Source organism: Amphiprion ocellaris, chromosome 9, assembly GCF_022539595.1.
Source record: "Amphiprion ocellaris isolate individual 3 ecotype Okinawa chromosome 9, ASM2253959v1, whole genome shotgun sequence".
NCBI classification, from domain to species: domain Eukaryota; kingdom Metazoa; phylum Chordata; class Actinopteri; family Pomacentridae; genus Amphiprion; species Amphiprion ocellaris.
The window spans coordinates 7,944,178-7,968,090 of NC_072774.1; the positions used below are offsets into that span (position 1 = coordinate 7,944,178).

The following is a 23,913-nucleotide window of genomic DNA, read 5'->3' on the forward strand; positions in this document are numbered from 1 at the left end:
GGATCGATTGGTGTAGATTTCAGGTGCAACACAAAGGAACACATGCATTTATCACTCCAAAATAAAGACATGAAAGGGACCATTATGTTACTCACAGCCTCAACAATACCGCTGATAGCAGCGGGTCTTTTTTGTTCAGCACTGGGTCTTTTATTACTCCCAAAATATGAATTAGGAGCTCATTCAGACACTCAGCAAGGATCATTTTAAATGAGAGCAGTTGATCAGGAGAATAAATATTTGAAAGAAGTACACAATGCCTGTGAGTTTTACTGCATCATATCCCATTATATTTTGAAGTGCTACCTGGAACCTGAATTTTGTGTTTTCCTTTACCTAAATAAAGCCAATTCCACCATAAACTGACAAAGAAGCAGCACATGTTGGCGCCTGAAAAGTCACCAGGATGCAGGAAATAAAGTGATTAATGTTCAAATTTTCCCAGAGGAGGGAAGTTTTTTCCAAACTCCCTGTTTAATGTGTCACCTCCAGTGTTTAGATGAAACAAGCTCCCATGTAAAGATATTCACTTGGGAAACTTTGCAAGTTAGGAAAAAAGCGAACTAAATAGTCAGCGGCTTTGAAACTTTCAAGTAAATACCTCACTATCTTAAACAACAATGTAATTATTGAGCAATCCAAGAAATTTTCCAATTCCTGGAGCATGAACTTGGGCTAGTTTACACAACTTTACATGTAGTAACTAACTGCTTAACATTAATACAAGTGTGGAAAAAGCAGAATCACTGTAGAATACAACATAAAACACAGTATCAATGCTACAATGCTCAATGCTCAGGTGCATGCTGGGAGATTTTCCTTTACATTTTATGATTTTGCAACAGATTCATGCAATTATACATTTTCTTTTATAAGTAAGACATTTAGTTTTTTGTACTTTACCATCAATGTAATTTATCCACTTAAAGATATCATATCAGTCAATGTAAAAACTAAGAATAACAACAAGAATGAATGATTTGAGACATTTTAAATTACAAATACACATGAAATAAACAGCAGCATTTCTGTATTTTTCACTTAGAACATACCACATGCATAATAAGGAACTCTACATGGAAAAAAGTCCCTGAACACAGTGGTAGAAATTGCTGCAGTACATGAAGTCCTGTCAGTTAGCAATGTTTAGACATTATTTCACCCAAATACCAAAAGCATTTACTCCTAGTGGTAGATAACCACGCAAAGTAATTTTGGTTTTATGCACTTGAGTTCGAGGTATCTGTTTCTGTGAATTCTGTCACCACCCTTATATAATGGAATTTAGTTTGTGGTGCGTTAACATTGAAAAGTAACATTTGTGGAACCCAGCAGTGGCGTGTCTTTCTAGAAACAATGTTCCAATTACCCTTGATAATCCACAGACCTCGCTGTCAACAGTTTTTATTGGAATATTTTCTTTCTGCTGATGCAAAAGTCCCAATGAAACGAAGACTTCGCATTACAGTTTTCCATTTTTACTCAGAAGTGCTATAGATCTGAGCCAATACAGCGAACATGCATGTCATTCCTGATCATTTATGACTGCACCCTACGGAAAACAAACTGCCTCTTTAATCGAATATATATAACTTAAGATCTTTAGACAGGCAGTTCTTCGAAAACTACTCCTTTTTGCAAAACTCCTACAGTAAATTAAGGTATGTATGGAATGGATGGAGTATTTTTATAAGAACACACCCACATCCAAAAGGGCTTTGAAGGTGCATGCTGGGTAACAATCATGACGACAGGAGAAAAAGTTGCCAAACATTTTGCTGTCAGGTTGAGCATATCTGGCTGGACCACCTTTGGCTGGAATGTCATCAGTCATGCTCTGAGGATGACATAAGTGCCCTTTATCCTCATCTGTCCGGTGAAATAACCCTGACAGGAGCAACGTCACATGAACTTATGCAAGCGATGAGCGTAATGTCGCTTTAACCACACGTGCTGCTGCTGCTAAGGACTCCCACCACACAGTTAATAACGCCTCTGTGAGGAGGTCAAACAGAGTGTCTCCAGCTGCACATGAGGATGAATAGTGTACAGGGGGATGATGGGCAGAGGTGTGGGGGTCGGGTGAGGAGGTGGGGAGTACCTGGGGGAGCGATCAGGACCGGGGAGACGGAGGAGGGTCTCCTATCCACGGCCAAAAACAACAGAGGAGGAGTGCAAAGGATCATAGATAGATACATAGATCTATAGATAGATCTATAGATAGATATATAGATAGATATATAGATAGATAGATAGATAAATAGAATGTGCAACAATAAATTCAAAGACACTTAAGTGAATTCCTTGCAGGCAGTCAATTCTGAATTATGCGAGGTAGGACCGACACTAACTCTCCTCTGAACTGCAGCTGTGTTCCCATCTCCCCCAGATTTGTGCTCACCTCTGCTCCTCCCAGTGTGTCAGTTAGAGGCGACCTCCTCCTCCTCCTCCTGCATTCAGACCGATCTGTCAGGACACAATAGGCTACCTCTCCAGCTATGTTGTTTTTGGAATGGGAACCCCCCTCTTCAGCCCTTGCTTGTTCTTCTCACCCCCCCCAAGAAATTATCCAAAAATACGTTCAGATTTATTGACCCCTCCCTTATCTCATTTCTTTTTTCAGGTTTTTAATTTGATTATGACTGAGCATCTCCAGTTAGAAGTCATAAGTTGGCTGATTTGTCTGCCGTATAATCGGTATTAGGTGAACATGTCACAGCAGAGCGAAGGTCTGAGCTTTATTCACACACTACAGCATTTTAGTCTGTCAAAGATGTTACTTGTTGTGTGTGATGCGTAGACACCTGCAGCTTACGGCTCCTCTCACCATCTGCTGGAAATTCTTAAAGTAATAGTGTGTAAAAGGAATGTGACAATAATATAGGAGTAAACTGCAGTGCTTGTGGTGAGAACTACCATTTGTTGGTACTCTACAATAGTAGAAAGTACAATATTGAGATTGCTTACTTTATCTTTCTAGTCGGCTAAAATTCTACTTTTTACTCCAACATATTTTTATCATCACAATTAAGATTAAAGATGTTGGTTGTCGAGGATCTTTGCCATGTTTCAGATGTGTATAACATTACAGAGGCAGTTAGTAACTTGTCACTTTGAATTGCAGTAACCTCAGACTGCTGTACAAATAAAGTTTGATAGACTGATTAATGCTAGCAGGTAACGGGTCCACCACATCTGATCTGCCTCAAGTCTTCTCAGATTTAAGTATATGTTTGAGTCAAGAAAAGCAGTTTTGTGTATCAGAAATTTGCCTTTACGTCTTTCCGGCCCCATTAATTATCTCATGACTGCTCAGTATTTCGTTTTTTTTAGCTTGTTTCGGCACTGCTCAGATTTACCTCTTATGGGGTCTGACCCCTGTGCTGGAAACCACCACACTAAATTACTTAATTGTAAATAAAATAGTTAAAACTGTGTTTACCCCAATGAGCAACAAATGTACAATAGTACAGCTGCGTTCATTCATTGTTATTGATAATTTAATCACGTAAAACTGAACATTCTTCTGCAGAACTGATTCTTCAATTTTGAAGAACATTTTGCTGATGTCTGCACTAATGCACTGTAAAAGTGTTTTAAACAGATTTAATTTTAATTTGTTTAACAGTTTACTGTTACTGTTAGATGTTTTCTGTTCAAGCACAGATATTATCTGTAAAATCACTGAAAAAAGTCTAAATTTACATGTTCACCAAATCAAAAATCTGTATTCTTATAAATAGCAAATTGGTCTTTTATACTTTTGACCATAAAAGTAAACTATTTACTTAATTCAGAAGAAAAATAACTATTTTACATATATTTGCTGCTAAAAAGCAGAATTATGTATATTAGAGACTGAAAAATTAAAACCTTGTAACTTTTTTTTCCTCACAGTTTTATGATTTTGTTAACAGCTAGTAAAATAAGAAAAAAAGTAGTAATTTACACATTGGTCACTGTTTTATAGCATTTCTATCAGGTGAAAGAATTGTTATTTTACAGATATTTGAGATAATTTCTCCCATTTTTACAGTTTTTGAATTTTACGGTACCATTTTTTAGTACATTCTTTCGAGCAATGTTGTCACAAGATTTTCAGCATTTTTAAAAGATTTTTTTTACAGTGTTATTTTAAATGCAACTTTTACTTGAACAAGGTACTATTTTACATGTTGTGTAATTACTTCCAATTAGGTAAAACTAGTAGATGACTTAATTAAGAAAAGTACCGCAGAAGAAGTATTTCAGTAAAAGTATTAATATCAAAGTGTAGAAATAGTAAAAGCCATGAATTTACACATTAACTTGAGCAAAATCTTTAAAATATGATTTTTTTTTGATTATTATTGGTGCACTAAGTATCATTCTCTGTTGAAGCTGATATAAGTTCTATATAGTTTATCTGCTGGGATAGCTTATGAATTTTCTTTCAATATATGTATAATTTTAGCTTTAATATTACATTAAAATATATATACATATATATACGTATTTTAGTTGTTGATTACATTTTGTATTATTAAACAAAATCTGCAAGTACCTAAAGTTATCAGATAAATATAATGGAGTTAAAAGAGCAATGTTAGCCTCTGCAATGTAATGGTGCAGAAGTATAATGTAGCAATAACTATAAATTCTAAAAGTGAAGAACATGTATCTCACACCTGGACTTATGCACAGTGTTTAAGTCAGTGTACTTAGTTACTTTCCACTGCTGATCATTGACAATCTGAAAGTAAAACTAGAAAGTGAAACAATACAAACACCAGTAGTTTGTAATCTTTTCCTTTCAGCTTTTCCCTTCAGGAAGTCGTCACAGTTTGTAATGATATACTAACAAAAAAAGCTTCAATCTTTAAAGCTTATGTTGTGAAAGTTGTGCACCATTAAAGAAGAAGAAGAAGAAAAAACAGTCCTAGAGGTTCCGTGGTGAAGTGCTCATTATCAAAATCTCCTGCTGCAATCCTGCACATTCCCATGTCTCACTCCCAGTCCTCCTCCATCTGGTTTTCAGATTATTGACGAACTGGGAGTGTCACGGTTGGTACATCAGAGCTGTCAGCAGACACACTCTTTAAACCTCCTCCACACCATCACCACGGTACACCTGACAAAACTCCTTACTGCAGGATAGGATGTGATCACATCAACAAAAATAAACCCGTCTGCTAACAGCGGAGGTGGTGAGAAACGCTGGAGAAAAACTCTGCCTTCATTCACTGACGGCAAACCGGCGAATCAAACACTTTGTTGTGGTCAGAGGTGCAGATGTTTACAGCTAAATACCGGCTTATTTGTGCGTTCTAATTTCCCTTAATCTTTATCAGAATTTTTCTGCAGTGACGAAACTGGGATTCTGGGAGGCTGGTTGATGGAAAAAGTGAGAGTAAAGTGAGGTGTCCAAGGACGTGGATGATGATTACTCACAAAGCCGCTCTGAACGCTGCCAAACACTTCAGGTTGTTTTTTTCTCCCTGAAGTGAGTCATTTGGTAACAGAGCTTCCTCCTTCCCAGCGGTGGTCATGGGAAGAGGCTCCAGGCAGACCGTTAGTCAGAAGAAAGGCATTGATCTTTGAGCAACAATTGACACCTTGTAACGTATACCACAAGCATTTTCTGCTAAAGCTGGAAACTATGAACCACTACAGGTTTATGCAACTGTCTCTATAGTCTTGTGATAGAGATTTGCGGATAAGAAGAGAAACAACCAGACTTTGTTTTATGCATTTGTATGTGTGTCAAATGCAGCTGATCCCTGATTTCAAGTTGAAAGCTCTTAAATGAAGAAAAATTGCTCATTTATTGAAATTTCTGTTGCTGATTCCAGTTTCTAACCTCTTTCAATGAAGACAGAGATGATTTATTGAGGCTTCTATAGCTGTGGAACCCAAATTAACATCAAAACAGTCATGATTTTCAGTCAGAATTTTGTTTATGCAACTGTTTCTATAGTTTTGCAATAGAGATTTGTAGATAAGAAGAGAAATAACCAGACTTTATGCATTTAGATGCTACCTAATGCAACTGATGACCAATTCCAAGTTGAAAGCTCTTCAAATGAAAAAGAAGCCGGTTTAAGTTTCTACAGCAATAGAACTGACATTAACATCAAAACAGTTCTAATTTTCAGCCAGAATTTTGTTTACCCAACCTTCTCTAAAGTTTTGTATTCGGTATTTGCAGACAAAAAGAGCGATAACCTGACTTTACTTGATGCATTTGGATGTTAGCTAAATGCAACTGATCCCTGATTGTAGTTTTAACGCTCTTTCATTGAAGACGGAGCTGATTTACTGAAGTTTCTACAGCTGCAAACCCTAAATTAACATCAAAATAATCTTGATTTACAGCCAGAAATATCTTAAAGATGTGCTAATGTAGTCAGGTTTCTTTTTCTTCATATATGGAGTCCAACTACGGTGCAGGTTACTGCAGATTCAGTATATAATCCTTTACTGAGTGACTAAAACACCGGTGATAAATGAAGTGCGGCCATAGAAACTGTAAACCTTTGTTTTTCTTCGGATTTTTTTCTAATTGCTGAACTTTCTCCTCTTTCACATCATCTATTACCAAATTATTAGAGTCCAATCTGTAAGTGGTGGAGGGTGGAGGGTGGAGGGGGCTGCAGGGGGCTAGGAGACACCGCTACCTCTGCAGCATGCATAAATCACCAGGCTAATAAATTGAAAGCTAAATGACTTCTTGCCCTCAACATATATCACAGAGGCAAACCAAATGAAGCCCTATATACCCTAGAGGACAGAGGAATGCTTCTGTTCATAACAGTGATTTGTGGATGGCTCCTGTGGCTGTTGCTTCAGAAATCAGAGTCACACTGTTTTGGAGTCAGAGCGTTTTAACAGCGGGGTTACAAATACAATATCAGCTGTGTATCAGAATTGGAATTTGTTTATTATAACAAAAAGAAATTATCCAAAACGCTTGTAGTTCTGTTTTTGTGTATCTTTGAGCTTCTACAAGAGACCAATATTTTTTTTTCCTTTTTACACCTACATTTGTGATAATTAGAACCAAAATGTAAGCAATACAGTTTGACAAAGCAGAATTTTTCACACTTGATTTGTAACTCTGAGACATTTTCTTTACAGTGTTGAGAAGTTCAACAACAACAGAAAAATCCTTGTTCTTCATGGTGTTGTGTGAGATGAGTTCCTTGACAGATATGACATAATGAGACTATTTTAAGTCATAATTATTTACTTATCAAAAAGGTGTTGTTTGGCATTAACACATCAGAGCTGAGTCAAGTGAGCGTCTGAGGACAGGAGCTGACAGCAGAGCAAAGTCAGGGCAATGGCGCCACCCACAGGACTGAAATCGTCTGGATCTCTGATGCCTGAACATGATTCCTGCTGTGATGAGAACAGCAACATAAAAAGGTGTAAAGATGCAGTGTTTTTTCTGTGTAGTAGGGATTATTTAAGATGCACTATGAGTAAACTCCAGCACGATTTTCATATCACTTTGCAAATTGCTTTCCTTACTTGTTTTAAATGCAATATGTGAGCTACTGGATGCTTTGAATTTCCCCAAGGGGATGAATAAAGTATCTCACAATCTATCTTTGAATACACACATTAAATGTTATGAAAGAAATGCGTATTAATGTGCACTCACAGCAGCCACTTGTAATCAAAAGAGCCGTGAGAACGAGCTGTGCTGCTTATCTTTTCAGAGCTTTGGCTAAATAGTCATTTTGTTTGGCCACTCACTGTTATCATTTGCTTATGCAGACAAGACTGCTATCTAGATTGCACGAACACTCATATACTGCATAAAAAGATTGTTTTGTGTAACCCTCAGTTGATTTAAAACCTGGAATGGTTCTAAAATGTTGCTTTAGAAGATAATTACAATTTAAATGGCCGCACATAAGACACGTAATAGTCTTATGTCACAAATGTCCTTTCTCTGCTCAGAATCACACTATGTCCATCCAGCTTTTTGTTTCTGTCTTTTGGCTGCAAGTTCTGGGTCAGTTCTGCATTGTTCAGCAGTCTGTAGCACTTGTTTCCAGGATTTGTCAGAGTTTTCAGTTTCAGCCCTAAAGTCTGTACAACTAAGCACTCGTGCAGATTCTTTGTTATTGTATAAAAACAGATGCACTTCAATACGGTTTGTGAACGTTTCAATGACAGCAACACAAATGAGTTAAATTGCTGCAAAAACTGTGAGAATATCTTCTGGCTGGTCAGAGCTACTTGGTTGTATGTGGTTGAATTTGGCCTGATCGTGATGTTAAAATGCATCTGTATGGTAAAAATGGCAGTAAAGAAATGGATTTAGTAAGAAAAACAGCAGCTACTGGGTTTTACTGCAGTTCCATTAGTATGTATGCAGTTCTCTAATGGGCTTTACTATTGGTTGTGAGGGGTTGCCAGACTTTATCTCGTCTATCTCTTGAGGTAACCACTGACACTGGACGAGAGATTAATGTATTATTCTGTATCCTCAGCACATCACATTATGGTCATTATCTAGTGAAATTATAGCAATAGAACACCTGTTTAGAACTGACATTACACTGTGTATCATTTATAATTATTTCTTTTTTTGCCTGTCAATGATGAATCAAATGTCTGAACCCAGAGACTCAGTTAAATAGACTGACAGCGAATCCTTTTTCCTAAACTAATCCTCAGTTATTATCACTAAAACAGCAAACCGTTGTTCTGTTTCCTCATGGAGGATGGAATAAGCACAGCGTAGTTCTAAGAGAATCCCAGACTAAACCCTGGACAGGTTGCCAGTCAGTCACAAAGTGGCCATTTGTAGTAAAAGTCACTAGCTAACTCATTTCTGTTGTGTTATTGGGAAACATGCCAGTAAGCCACTATAGGAAACAGGATAGAAGAGAAAGCAAAACTGTCATACAGTTTTAGTGCACCATCCAAAACTATAGGGAAAAAAGGTATTAAAAGCATTGATAGACTAAAGCTTTTCTTGGCATTCCACTTGGATAAAAGGTGGAAATAATATCATGCCAAGCTCTCCTAAATCCCACCCAGATCATCAGAGCAGACTGAGCAGCTGAGGCGAGCTTTGTTTGCGGGGTCTCACCCTGTCCATCGTCCTAATGATGAACAGAATCTGTGTGGGACGCTTCTAGAAATGCAATCTGTGGTGCCTTTTTTGGCTTGAATAAAGAAGCAGGAAATATAATGTGCTGTACAAACATGACCTATTTCTATACATAGCAGGACAAACCTCCTGTGAGATGCGCTGCTGAAAGTTTGAGGGACGAACAAATCTAGGAACTGATTTGATCTGGAAAAAAAAACACCCACAGAAGAAGGAGCTTGACATTTCTTTTCCTTAATACTGTTAAAAATTCACTGACTTAGAAGCAGGACTTGTGAGTGTCAGTGACTACCTAATGTGTTAATGTGCTGATATCTGATGAGGAACATCAGTGACTCATGGAGGCTTTGACTTCATAGTGAAACACAGCAGCTGTGTTTCTGCAGAACTGTAAAGTCTCTACTGTAATTCTCTGTTTGGATCATACAGTTTCGCTGAGAACAGTCTGTCCAAAGTTCAGATGAGAAATGCTTTGGTCGGGTCGCAAACATGCAAAGTCTCTGACAGGCAGCGACATTCATAATAATTAACTGTTACATTCACTCTCGCACCGCTGCTATAAAAGGCTCACAACACAAAAGTGGTCACATTTCATTAGTCGCAAAGTTTAACGCTTCACCGCATCTGAAAAACGGGGACTAAAAAAAAGGCAGCGTCAATTTTTAAATGGCTCAGACAGTTTTTGTTTCCCTCGTGTCATGGTTACAATATCAGCAAAAACTACAGTACATGTAATGGTTTACTAATCCTACATTTCCAAAACTTTTCACCAGTCAACTTCTGCATTCAAAAAACAGCAATGCTAATTATTTAGCCATTTATAATTTCATAAGGCTCATTTGTAATTGTTGCAAGTGTATCCCCTAATTATTCAGTCCCATGCAAAATTTTGATGTAATATAATTTTTAATTGATTAATATTTTTCTTGTGCTGGACATGACATAAACAAGATGTAAAACATGGTGTTAGAAATGTGAATTGCAAATTTTAACTACACATTTACTCAAAAAGGCCATGTCAAAAAGATTCGTAGCCTTTCTCAGAAAACACTAACTGTAAAGTCGTATAAAAACACTAAATATTCAGACACATAGTCACAGTGAGGAAAACACAAAAAAACTACATAAAACTAGTGTGATTACAGTAATAGAACACTTGTTTATCATTAACATTTGGCTATAACTCATTTAATTGCTGATCTATGATAAACTGAGTGTTAAAACCAGAGACTCAGGTAGATAATCTGACCGAGAATCCTTTCTCTACAATAATCCACAGTTATTATCACTAGAACAGTAAACCTTTGTCCTGTTTCCTAATGAAGGATCAACTGAGCACAGAGTATATCTCTAGGAAACCAGCGGGATTTCAGTATTCTGGTCTTCCTAGACAGATCTAGTACATTTAAAATGTTTCTGTATGTTTAAGACTTAAAGTACTTTGTTGTAAATGGACTCTGGGGTCAGTGAATTATAGCTATAGTTTGGACTTTTTTGTCTCTCTGTGTGGGACTCAGTATCTGGCGGCTGTTCATATGTCTTAAGAAGTTTAGATTTCCTCTCTGTCTCAGCAGCTTGATCATAGAGCTGGACTGAATGTATTTTTATTTTGTCATGAACAAGAAACAACTAATGTGTAGGACTAAATAAGATGTAGTTTTCTGTGGATGAGGCAAACATTTTAACAGAAAAATGTCATCATTAACTTCTCAGCAGACTTTTTTTTTTTTTTTACATTGCTACAGTTTTTTTTGTATTTCAAGTTTTGTAAAAATGTAATTCGAAATATAAATATTAGCCATCATCTAATTAAATATGCATTATGCGCCTTAACATTGGATATAGCCAGCTTCAACATTCCTGTTTTACTTTTTTGACATGTTAGAGACAAAATTTTCTTTTTTATTATTGCATAAATCAGAAAACCATGCCAATAATCACAACAAAAGTACATTTTTGAAATGTTTTTAGAAATAAATTGTTCCACAAATCAGCCTTTGAATAATATATTAACAAATTCCTCTGTAAAAACAGTCACGGCATAGAAGAAACTGGAAAGTTATGTATTATATTCAAATTAAGATTTCCAGCTCAGAGTATGAGAAAAACTTCATTTTAAGAAAACTGCATTTAAAGATGTGTATTTTATTTGATATCTAGAGATGCTAAAAGAAGAAGTGCAGTAAAATACACACATATACGTTTATCTTTAATATTTTCTTTTCACTAGTCTGGAAGAACACATGTTGGAAGGCAAATATCAGGCAAAAACAATGTTTCTTTCTGTGATATTGGTTATTAGCATGATGTGCTCATAATGTCACACATCTTAGACCTTTTAAAAGATTATTAGTCACCATATATTCCATATTTCATGCTACTAAGTTTGTCCTTTTTGATCTCCTGTAACTTCCATAATGCAAAGTCACACTGATGTTTTATCAGTCTATACACAGAACTCTGAACTACAACTTTACACTGTTACTCAGCTTGAAGATTGAATCAATCCACTCTGTTGCTTGATACCGCTTTCCCCTTTTTGATTTACTTTTCCCGTGGTGCCAAACTGAAGTCTGTTCAGCAGTCTGTGCTCTCTGTTTGATAGAGAAACAGCACACAATGCTTCCAGCTGAAACTAGCTTAAACAAACAGTGCAGGGAAAAGCAAACAGGCACAGAAAATCAATGGAAAACACTTAAGGGAAAAGCTATTTGTTGTGATGGTGTGATTTCAGTTTACTACGACTGAAAAAGGCAAAAGCAGTCAGCTGAGTTAGCAATGTCAGACTACATTTTCCTTTTTTTTTTTTTACTAGAACCTAAAAACATATAAAGGACAAAATGATCAAAATAGTGTCACAGTTTATATTTATTCATATCTCCTGCAACACTTTTACAACAGAGTATGAAATATATCAGTCAACTGAGGTTTCAGTGACTGAAGGCACCTGTACATGGCACCACTCTAAACACTGAGGTTTCCATTTGACAATATTATAACAGTGAATATATGATTACAGTGTTGGCCTTATTAAAATATCTGCTTTATGCATCTATAAAACATGACATTACAGTATAAAAATAACACTAATATTTCAAAAAACAACAGTTTATGACACATGCTGCATAGTAGCTTCTTTCTTGTTTGTTTACTGGCATTTGGAAACTTTCACTTTGGTAGAACATTTTCACTTTCAGCGCACAAACTTCAGCAAATAATAAAGATTAATGGACTGTCAGTACTGCAACCCTTGAGACTTTTAACCACACTGTTCACATTAATCAGAGTCCTGACTGTTCAGTCAGTTGCTGACAGTACGTTACAGAAAACTGTATCTAAAAAAATCACACTGATAAACCACAAGTGTTCACAGAAGCCAAAGGGATGCTGTGGATTCTGATTTTTTAAAAAATCTAAATTTAAATAATTAATTTGACATATAAATCAATGTCTATAAATTTGTCATTTTAAAGAATTACACATCTATGGAGATGATGATTCAAAAAATAAAGGAGTCTGAATTGTGTGATGTTAGCTCACTGTGAAAGGACAGTGGAATAAAGGTTTAAAATAAATGTCTATGCATCAGATGGGATTATTCAGATACAGGACAGCAGGATTGCAATTGATAATTATTAAATGAATTATAAATTAATTTTATTCCCAATAAATCTGTAATTTATTTTCTTGAATAATCAATTTGCAAATTTGGTTCATAAAATGTCAGAAAACATTGAAACTCAAAATAACAAACATTTTGTTTTGTCCACAACCCAAAAGATATTCAGTTTACCATCACAGACAAGGAAATAAACTACAAAATATTCACATTTAAGAAGCTGGACTCATGGAATTTAGACTTTTTTTTCCTAAGAAAAATTACTCAAACTGATTCATTGCTATAAAAAATAGTTGCAGATTATTTTAAAATAAATTAATCTTTGCAGCTCTACAGGACAGCTGATGTAACTTGAGTATAACTGATCTCTTAACCATGTGACTGAAAATAATCTACCAAAATAAAAATGGCAACATCACATTTGCACAGATATAAAGACTTAGTTTTCCTTCACACCTCACTAACTGTGAGAACATATAGTGCAGGTAACTGATTGAATCTCAAAAAAATATTGCTTCTAATGCTTGTGTAGAACAGAGAAAAGAGAAAGGTAGGTAGCAAGTTCATTTAGACCTTATTGCTGTCACCAACATCGGCGTTCTGTTTCCCCAGAAGCAGAAAGGTTGTTTTTAACCCTCTGAACCCCAAACAGTTTTTGGGTCACATTTTCACTTGTTGGCTCATTTATTTTTACTGTAATATGAAGTCCTATGCCTCTTTACAAACAACAGAAACATGGTTAAAAGAGAGAATTCAGAGATGTTTTTAGAGCACTATGACCCAATTATAATATTATAAATATATTTTTAAAAAGAAAAGATGATTGGTTTGTATCAATAGTTTTAAGAAAAATCAGACCTGGAGTCAACATGTACAACATTTTTCAAAGTGTTACAAGTATGCTGGACAAAAAAGGTGGCTCTACACACCATAGATGTTTTACAACTTGTATTTTTAATTTGTTTCCATACCAGACACCCATCTGCTCTGTGTAAACACTGCCTGCAGTTCAGCCCAGTTCCACCGGAAAGAATATGAAATTTATATGTTTTTAACAGGATCTGGGTAGTGCACATGGTATATTTTTTGTGAATTTTTGAGGCATGTAGAATAACATGACTTTGATGAAATATCATGATTTTAAGTTTAGATTTTGCTAAGTTTTCCTACAGAATGCCCCATCACAGATGATAAGTTCAAAGGCTCTCAGAAAGTTGAAAATCCAGCAGTTTCTGACTCAGATAAATGGTGTCATTTTGGCAACTTTTCAAAAGACTCACTGGTTGGTTTGGGGTGCAGAGGGTTATTCACTGAAGTGCATTTGAAAAGGGTTTAAGGTTTTGGGTAAGCAGAGGCTTGAAAAATATCGAGGCAGTTCACAGTGATTAGCGCACCAGTCAGGTGCCTCCACTGTCTGGTGGCCGGGTTTTTCATTTTGTCCAGGATAAGGTGCAGATCTTGGATCATGTCCCTGTAACTGTCTCCATAACGCAGACTCCAGGAGTAGAGGAAGTCATAGGCTGGCTTCCACATTGACTGCAACACAACAGCACAAAGCTATTGATGGTACTGTACAATAAAATACCCTGCATGTCAGAAATTCCATCATTAATTGCTGTAGGAAAGAATAAACTACTGTTAAACTGACCTGGGGGCCGACTTCACCATTCTTCCCTCGATGCGGCGCCTCATAGCTGGCTATCTGAGCACTGGACAGTTTTCCCATCTTCTCAGCAAGCTCTCGCCATCGAATCCCAAGCTCCACTGCAGTGGATAGGATGACGGTGTTCTGGATGAGGCGGGCTACAAGATTTATGGAGTCGATTTTCAGCAAACCCTTCAAAATAATACACAAATTAGCTGTGACAAAAGCACCAAAAGCACACAGATACATGTCCATTGTTTGAAGTTTCTTGTTTCTACTTACCACCATGAGCTCATGCAGGAACTTTCTTCTGGTCCTGTCGGTGTGGCAGTCCTCCTTCAGCTTTTCCAGAACACAAGCCACCTTGTCGGCCTCAGTTTCAGCGTACCTTCTAGTCATTGTGTCCAGAGACAAGCTTCTGTACCCTAAAGCATCCGCAAAACTTTTCCAGCTGGTTATGTGTTCGGTGACCAGAGTCTGGATGGCCGAGTACATGTAAGTGAGCTTGTTGAAAGGTAGCGTCATGTTGTCCAAAAGGACCGCTGTGGTGACCTTAATGCCGGTGAAGTCAATCACCTGGTCTCTGGTGATGAGTTTGACGTTTTTGCAGTGAACCAAACCAGTCCTTCCTCTGAGGAATCCGATATACCACTCCTTTACTTTGGAGTTACCTACTGACCTGACCGTCTCTCTGGAAAGGAGAGCCACTGTGTCACCCTTGAAGTACTCCAGAAGGTATTCTACTCGTGGCTGACGGAGCACTGACTTCAGGGCTACGCCGTACCACTGCAGGTTCACAGCTCTGTCTTTGAAATTGGGTGTATCGGGAACACTTTCCTCAGGAATGGGCATTGTTCTTGCCATTTCAATCTTCCTTTCTATCTGCCTCGGCACTCGCTTTTCTGATCTGATGGGTGCTGCAGGAGGGGAAGGCACCTGAAAATGTGCAACAGTTGAAACGTTTGATTCCTTAACATGTATATCTAATTTAAAAGGAGTCATTTCTGTATTACCAGAACAAGACAGAGCAACCGGTAGATGCAAAACTGTCCCTATTTTGAGCTGGCTTTGCCTAACTTCTTTCAGTTTGTCCTCAGGTTGGATTTTAAACATCGAGCCTGCGATGCCAACTCCAACATGCAAGTCGTTCAGTTTGTCTGGTTTAAATCTGTGTTTTCCCCAGAGCTGCAGCACAAGAGGAGGCAGGCTTTTGTTGCCTCTGCAGATATCTGAAAACGGAAGCTTTGGTGGAACATCCTCATGACAGCAGACGACTATTACAACCTTGAATGATGGATGGATGTACCTGGGGCCATAAACTGCCACAGTGATGTGCCGGTCAAGGTAATCCCAGACTGATGTAGCAGGAGGCTGTAGGGCAGAGGCCTCCGCGACTGCAATCATGTAAAAATGCGTCTTGAGGTCCTGAAGCTTCATCTGCATCGTGTTCTTGTAAATGTAACAGTTGTTCATTTTGACGTAAGGTCCCTCTCTTTTGTTCGACACGAGTCCAAACACGGTGGTCATCACTTGGCTTAGAGGTTCATCCTTCACTTCTCCTGACAGCTTCACTTCCAGAGACAAACACTCCTTTGTGTTGATGTTGCTGAGAACTACCTCAACCAGAGGGCTCATGGTCGTCACGTAGTTGTTGTTGAGGCCAGGCGGAGGGTCCAGCATCGCTTTCAGTGTAACTTCCTGGACTTCTCCCGGAGGAACGTGACCTTCTGGGATATGGATGCTAATTTCTGATTCTGGTATCTGCAGTGAGCCTCCACTGTGTCCGATCTTGTGAATAACCTGAAAGTTAGTGGCCTGGGTCTGAGCCCACCCAGGACTCTGGCTTATCAGATTTAAGTCCAGACATGAGCGGGTTAGCTGCCGATGGCTCAGCCAGGCCATCTTATAGGCCTCTCTGTCATTCTTTAGCCACTCAAAATCCGGGTTGAGCACCGGTCCGGGTGGCTGGAAGCTGTTCTCTCGTTTTGGCACCTTTCTCTCCAGATTTTCGAGGATGTCTGAAGCACTCCTCCACCTCCCAGATCTGTTGCCCACTTTCTTTTCCAAAAAGTCCCCAACATTGCCTTCGTCTGAAGATGTGCTGATGGCATCATCGTTATTTGTATCCGGGTGTTTTTTGTTGCCCTGATCTGCATCCGTCGTGTCAAAGATATGTTTGTCTGTGCTGTTGTGTACAATGTCATCTAAGAAAGGGTTTGATGTGGACAGCTTGTTCCAAAAGGGATTTTTTGTTTGAGATGAATGTGAGACTTCTGGGTTTAAGAGTGGCCAGTTTGAGTTCAGTGTAATTCCTGGAACGTATCCACCTGCAAAAAATGAGTTTGGTTGGGACGTCTGTAAACATCATTGACAGTCTTTCTGATTGAGAGGTCATGCTGCCTATGTTTGAAATTCAGGTCTTTACCGTTCAAGTTGTCACTGGTTGAGGGACCATCACCCAGATCAATCAGTGTCCCCTCAGATTTACTCCGCATGAGGCTCCCAACGCGACGGAAGGACCTGGTTCTTCCAGCTGCCATATTTTCATCTGAAAACATAAAAACTACATTATTCTAATTTCTTATTTTGTCTCTATTAAGTTAAAAAAAATACTCAATTCCTTCCTTTACATTACTTCTTGATCTATTAGCCTTGCTAGCTATTCTTTCAGCAACTCTCTTTCAGTGATGGACACGAATTGCAGGCTCACTAAGCTCTTTGGTTTTAGCCATGACTCGCAACTGATGAGAAACTGACCAAACAAGTATGCATAAGCTGTTTTTACTTTATAGTGTGTTAGAACTAGAACATGTCAGAACATAGTAGGAACTACCACAACCATTTGACATGATATAGAAGCAGCACTTTATATATAAACAAAAATCTACAGGTATAAATACTTTCTGATGTCATTACCATCTGTAGCAGAATGTTTTACTATCCTTTCTCACTTGTTTGTGTCATATTTAGCCTGATAAACCTATTGGTCCAACATAAGTATCACTATAAATCAAAAGCTGTCATGAGCAAGAATCATTTTGAGCTTAACTTAATCTATAAACACACATGGATTTAGCAATACTGTGATGTATGATAGCATCCACTACCTGCACAATACCCTAAAAGCTGTGCAAGTGAAGATACTGTTCTAAATTGTTTTTCAGGCACAATGGGCCTCGGGGTTTCTGCGGTGCTTCTGTCTGCTACGAGAAACTGTTCCAAACTGTGGAATAAAGAGCTGAACTCTTCAGTCTGTCACTTGTTTGCGTAAAATGACACTACCCATTCAAGACTTGTCACAGTGAGTCAGTCATTAATAATGTGGTTTCTTACACCAGTGCACAAAAACAGGTTGGTCTTGTCAAGCCTATGACACAGTAGTCAGTCCTCCCAGGACTTCTTGCTATGATCAAAGAGCAGTGGCACTGTACTACTGACAGTAAAAACTGTCTATTCTGATAAAATACTGCATGGTAGGCTTACTTCCTATGCATTGTACTGAAGTTCTTGTTCACATGATACCTCTTCTAAATATTAAATGAACAATTCTAGTAGTAAACTTGTGATTTTTTGTATATTTTGCTTTAGTTTTAAGTGTGTCAAACAAATCTTACATTCATTAATAATCCAAACAGCGCAGGAACCTCAGCAACATAGATTCAGACACACAATCCCTCAGCTCCTGCTTCACTTTCATCCAATAGCCAGTTACGCGTCAGGACAGGTGTATACTCATATTTACATATCAATAAACCACATCTGCTACTTCCTACTGATAAAATCGAGGCGAGAAAACAACATTTACGAGACAAAGACAACAAAGATTGACCTCACCGTCAGCATGAGATGTTTGTAGAATTTCTCCGGCGCGTTTGGCAGCAAAAGAGGCCAATCCACTATTATTTACAACTTCTTCAGCAGGGCGTCGCTCCACAGGCTCGCCTCCTCACGTTACAGCGCTTTACTGCGTTTGCTCTGCGCCACGGAGCATTTCGGGACTGGAAGTTTGAATTAGCACAGGAGCCCTGCAAGGAGGGAGTGGTCTCTCACTGGTAGAAACTGCAACTCCCACGATGCAACGCTGTGTTTACGCACGAGGCTTACAACACCTGAAACCGAGCGATACCTGCGGTTTCGACAGGAGTCAGGAGTTTTGTGATAAGCAGGATACAAAGGCTGTATAAACATGATATCAGGCAAATAGCATCAGGGGACAGACAATAAACAAGATTAATTTACATGTTTGGAAATTAGTCGAAGCATATTTTAACACTGATGCAGGCCAGCAGCAGTAACATTTTTGGAGAGTTTTGGCAAAAGAGGAACAGGTGCTTGTATGGCTGTTAAAGTGCATTAATAAGCCAAAAATAATAATATATATATTTTCAATCTCCAAATAAAAAGTATTACTTGTTGCATTGATACTGATTTCAGTATCAGTTGCTGGGATTTATTGATTTTACTCTTCCATTATCACTGCTGTTTTGAGTGACTTCAGATCAAAGCCAGAATGAACTTAGAGGTTAATGGAACTTAATCTCATCAAGGACACAAGCTATGTTCTCTCACTGAACAGGTTGAATGTGGTTAATGTGATGACTGCATGAAGAAAACATTATTTGAGAGGAAAAAAATAACTTCAGCTGCTTACAGTGTTACAAAATATGGCACAGAGAGGATCAAAGGAGGAAAACATCCACATCATGCACTTCTAATGTTGCAAGCTTTTGTGTGAATCAGCAGACCTTGGACACCGAAGCATATTCAAAACACCTAGGATGTGCGTCTTGTTATCGGGCTTCACAAAGCAAGCAAAACTGGAATTCCTCCTCTGATAATCTCTCAAATCTTTGCTAGTCAGACAAAGAAAAAGGTTTAGGAGGAGTCTAAAAACTCTTGAATTCCCAAGAGATGCTCTCACAATTTGTGCACCAAGCTTTACAAGATCTTGAAGGAGTGGCGGTGCCATTTTCCAAGAGATTTGATTAGTGTTTTTTTATATACACATCAAACTCTTATCTTGAACATAGTGTGAACATTTGCAATTACAATGACAGATTTTGCTGATAGCTTTGCTTCAATATTCACTGTGTAATGGATATAAAATATGTGATGAGCATTACAACATGGATACCAGAAAAAAACACGACTTTCCCATTCACACAGGAGTTTAAACCCTGAGGCAGATGCTCTGCATATATATCCTAAATTGTAGCCTCTGCAATTTGCTATTTGCATTGTTTGAAATTACAATTTTGGTTGTCACCCTTCTTGCCCAGCTGCCAGCGATTTGGAGTCAGTTATTGAGATGAACCCATCTCTTGCCCTCCTCCAAAAAACCCCAGAACAATAGAAACAGCAAAGAGCCTGATGAAGCAAAGAGAAGCAGAAAGGACAGAAGGACCTGGTTCAAGAACACCACCTGTACAAAGCACATTAAATGGTGATGGTAAAGTGTTGTAACCTGGTTTGGCATGATTTAAACTGCAGAATGGACCAGGACTATGCAACAAAAAGGTTGTCTTTAAGGAACCCATCTTGTAGGAGAAAGTTGAAGGAATGGATTTCTAGTCAGGAAGTGATCATTTTGTCTGGAGCAGTCAGCACCTGCAGAGAAAAAGGAAGTTGGAAGGTGAAGGTGGAATTTCTTTACGCTGAAAAAACTATGATTTGGATAAAGACATACTTTATTTGGAGGGTTTGGAACCCACTGTATCTCCTTTTTGAGAAAAAAAGGGTTCAAAGTTTTGTGTTTTCAAGAATGGTCTATCATTCAAAGCGCCACTGTAACGCTACATTTGGGTTGTGGGTTAAACCACTTTACCACTAGAATCTAGACCATAAAATATTACAGAAATGATGTAAAACTCAGTTTGGGCATTTTGTGGGTTGGACCACTTTGCTTCTAACTCCTTCATTTGGTCTGCTCTTTGATTAATCCACCTCTTTGTGTTTAGAGCCAGTCTAATCCAGATTGTAGTTTTCCTGGGCTCTTATGTGCAAACCTGAGTTGCAACCCTCATCTATGACCTGATTATTGTCTCCTAAGAAGAAAATAAACTATTGGACAGACCTGCTTTCAGGGTTGGTGTATTGGTTCTCCTAAGACTTTGTTTCTATACTTTAAATCAGCTATACTGCTTAATATGAATAATAGAACTTCATTTATCCTTTTGAGAAAGGCCCATTCTTTGTATCCCATCTGTTATCTTTGCAGATGAATATTCATGTTAAAGTTGAAATATCCCTTCAGAACAGTTCCAGTGTTTCTCTGGATGTGAGACCTTTCATCCACCAGCCGTCCTGAAGGAATGCAACTAAGCACTCTTGAGCAGATTATACATTTTGAAGGAAATATTCTCACTGGCTGCACTAGCATGGGTTTTGGCGTTACTAATTAACATCCCCCACTATAGAACTGTGTTGTCAAACCTGTTTATAAAGTTATATTCACTTCTGCGTTGTCGCACTTGCACATATTCTGTTGCTACTGCACAGACATTGTTATCAAAATGTGCATCGCGTCCACATTCCAGCTGAACACAGATGCAATAATTTCACTACCACATAAACATTTAAACACATTTCTAGAGTACAAAAGGGCCCTTTATGATTATGATTATTTCAGAGTGTTTAAATGTGCAACCAGATTAACATTTCAACACTATTGTGTCTTCATCTGAGTCAACAGATGTGCAATTGTCATTGGATTATTGGTTGAACAGGCTTTCAAATCTATTGGATGATGAATCCAAGGTGGGTGTCGCCACAGTCAGAGCAAAAAAAAAAAAAAAAAAAAAAAAACAGAGGCTGCAACCCCACACTTGGATTCATCATCCAATAGATTTAAAATCCTGTGTAACTAATTATCCAATGACAATAGTACACCTGGTTTAGGTTGAATATATCTGGCTTTGCCCACTTTAACTCTGATGGAAACACAGCAGTATGGAAGTCAGCTGTTAGCCCAACATGCTAATGGAGTTAGCAACGTGTTGTAGCCCTGCTTTGAACTCTGGAAGGATGTTTCTTCTTTCTTTCATCAAACAAAACTTTGTTCCTGTAACAAAAAACCTCCGATTTCATCTCATTCAACCTGAGGACAGCTGACCAAAAGCTTTCTTCTTTATCCAGGTGAGTTTGTGCTTTTGGTGTAAAAGGAGACCAGCCTTGTTCAGAGTCTGCTAGTGTCTGTCTTCAAATGTTTGTACCAGAATTGCTTGAGTCATCAGGGTGGTTTTGTGGGCGAACCTGGCATTTCTCCTATCCTTTCCCACTACCATTTCTGCCAGTGTAAGGCCCACTTTAGTCTTCCTACCGCCCCTTTGGGATTTTACACAGTGTGAAACTCCTTGTACTTCTTGAAACACTTGGAAAGGGCTTTTTAGCCTTACTCCACCTTGTTAGCTGTCACATTGGACAACTCTCTGTCAGTGACAGACCTGAAAACAAGCTCACTAAGCTTTCTGGTTTTAGCCATGCATTGCAACTGACTAAAGAACTACTGCTGTTAATTACTGCTCTCAATTTATAGTGTATTAAAACATGGTAGAAATGACCAGAACCATTTGGAATGGTATAGAAGCTGCATTATGTGAAACATCTGTGACGATGTCAGGGGATATTGTTGTGATTTTTTTTTTGTTGAATTTCTCTAATACAAAATTATTGTAACCTGTTTGACCAAAAGGAAAAATGAGCAGAATCATCCACTAATGGATTTATTCAGTAACCTACAATGAACTGAGCTGTTCTCAATATCAACTAAAACTACCACAGAAAGCATTCGAAGTGAAATTTGCATCATAGTTCTCCTTAGAGTCTGATTCTCACCTTCTGTCATTAGCTGCATTGCTACATCCTGCTTCATCACCTTAACAGGCTTTATTTACATTCAAACCCTGTACAATCTTTGTTTTTGGTACAGCTTGTGATTTGAATGTTTTTGCCTGCAGAATGAGGTACAGAAGGTTCAGAGAAATTCCTTATCAAAGCTCCTTTTGATACTTCACATACTATCTGTCTATTTTGCGAGTCACAAGATAGAGCCGACTAATATGACCTTTTGTACTATGCGTAGATTATCAGTAGGATTTTAGGTTTTCTAAATAGTTACCCACTTTACATTGTGGCTTCTATGATCATATATTTCAACACATCTATTAAATACATGCAAATTTAACTGACCTGCATGGACTTATGTGTGATTAGAATTTCTGACAATACGAGTAATTTTGACATGGCATTTTTAGTTAAAATTTAAAATAAATTGTTGAAATAATTCTAATTCCTCATTACTATCTTTGTCTTTTGTCACTTATTTATCATTTCCATGTGGAAGAAGCCTACTGGTGTAGTAAAAATTTATTATACATCCAAATTTGGCGTTGCAATGAATCGTTTTGGACTTACCTGTGTGTATATATATATATATATATATATATATATATTGCCTGTAAACAAGAAAGATCCAACCAGAATTCAACTCGGTATTGACTGTTGGCAGCATTTTTGGTCTCCTTTAAAGTAAACATTTTCAGCTCAACAGGACAACTGTTGCTTTCAGTTTTGATCTTATGACATCAATAATAACATGAATTGTCAGCAAGCTACACTAAGAATAAGACAGCTCCATGTTGTAGATAAAATTCTAATCTGAGATGTGTTTTATGGCCTTAATATGACAGAAATTCTACAAGGAATTGGAGTTTGATGCTTGCATACTTGTGCCACTTGAGGGAGCCATTTCTCTACCATACAGACGTAATCTCTTCAATTGTTGCAGTGATTTGACAATTTATTTTTCTATTTGAGTCATAGCAATTCAGTAAGTATCCAAAAGAACTGTCTTCTTACAGTGAAGCAAAATCTGTTATTCTGCTACTTTTGTTTTAAAAAGCAAAAATAATAGTCTTAAACGTTATATAGATATTTTTAAGTGTGGACTGGTGGAATGTACATGCCTACAGGTTCTTAAAGATGCACAATTTGTGATTAAATTACTTTAAAGCTTTGATTGCTATTCATTAATTGTATAATGAATGCTTCGGTTGCTCTTTTTGTGACAATTTATTCATCCAGATGCAAAAACAAAATCACATTTTTAAGGTCTTCCCTGCTAATTAAAATCTTCATCATGGGTAGACATGGATTATACTTTCTTGCTTTATTCTTTGGATAAACTACTACCTCATTCATAGAGAACTGTGTGCATGAAATGATGTGATTATGGGTCTGTTTTTATGTCAAATTTTCCTTCTTTTGATTTCAGCAGCCTCTGTCTCTCTTTTGTTGAAGGTGTTTTTCCATAGTTCACTTTGAATCACAGTAAAGTGACATTTATTCTGTCAACTCACGCAATGATGCCATTCAATCAGGGATGTAAGTGTGGGAAACCAGTGGAGCTTCTCACACTGAGGTTGAATCTGTAGAAATTCCATGCGCTGATCAGACAGGTGAAGCACCACCTGTGACGTACATGGATCTAAATTGCTGACAGCATTGTATAAGGGCAGCCCTGTCAGTGTCCCAGCAATTACT

The 23,913-nt window shown here is 37.8% G+C and overlaps 2 protein-coding genes across 2 annotated transcripts in view; one reads left to right on the forward strand and one right to left on the reverse strand.

The window, feature by feature from the left end:
* Positions 1–11,959: 11,959 nt before the first annotated feature.
* On the reverse strand, positions 11,960–18,365 carry macc1 (MET transcriptional regulator MACC1). The gene is made up of 5 exons (XM_023299454.3): positions 18,208–18,365; positions 16,799–16,921; positions 14,656–16,700; positions 14,377–14,565; positions 11,960–14,264 (listed from the first exon to the last, which is right to left on the reverse strand). The coding sequence occupies exons 2-5, from the start codon at positions 16,911–16,913 to the stop codon at positions 14,061–14,063; spliced, it is 2,553 nt and encodes an 850-aa protein (XP_023155222.2). The 5' UTR covers positions 16,914–16,921; positions 18,208–18,365; the 3' UTR covers positions 11,960–14,060.
* A 2,457-nt stretch (positions 18,366–20,822) lies between these two features.
* Positions 20,823–23,913, forward strand: part of LOC111588827 (dynein axonemal heavy chain 11) — a 105,701-nt gene continuing 102,610 nt past the window's right edge. The window contains exon 1 of the mRNA XM_035943458.2: positions 20,823–21,507. The gene's annotated coding sequence lies outside the window, so the exon portion shown is untranslated. The remainder of the gene's footprint in view (positions 21,508–23,913) is intronic.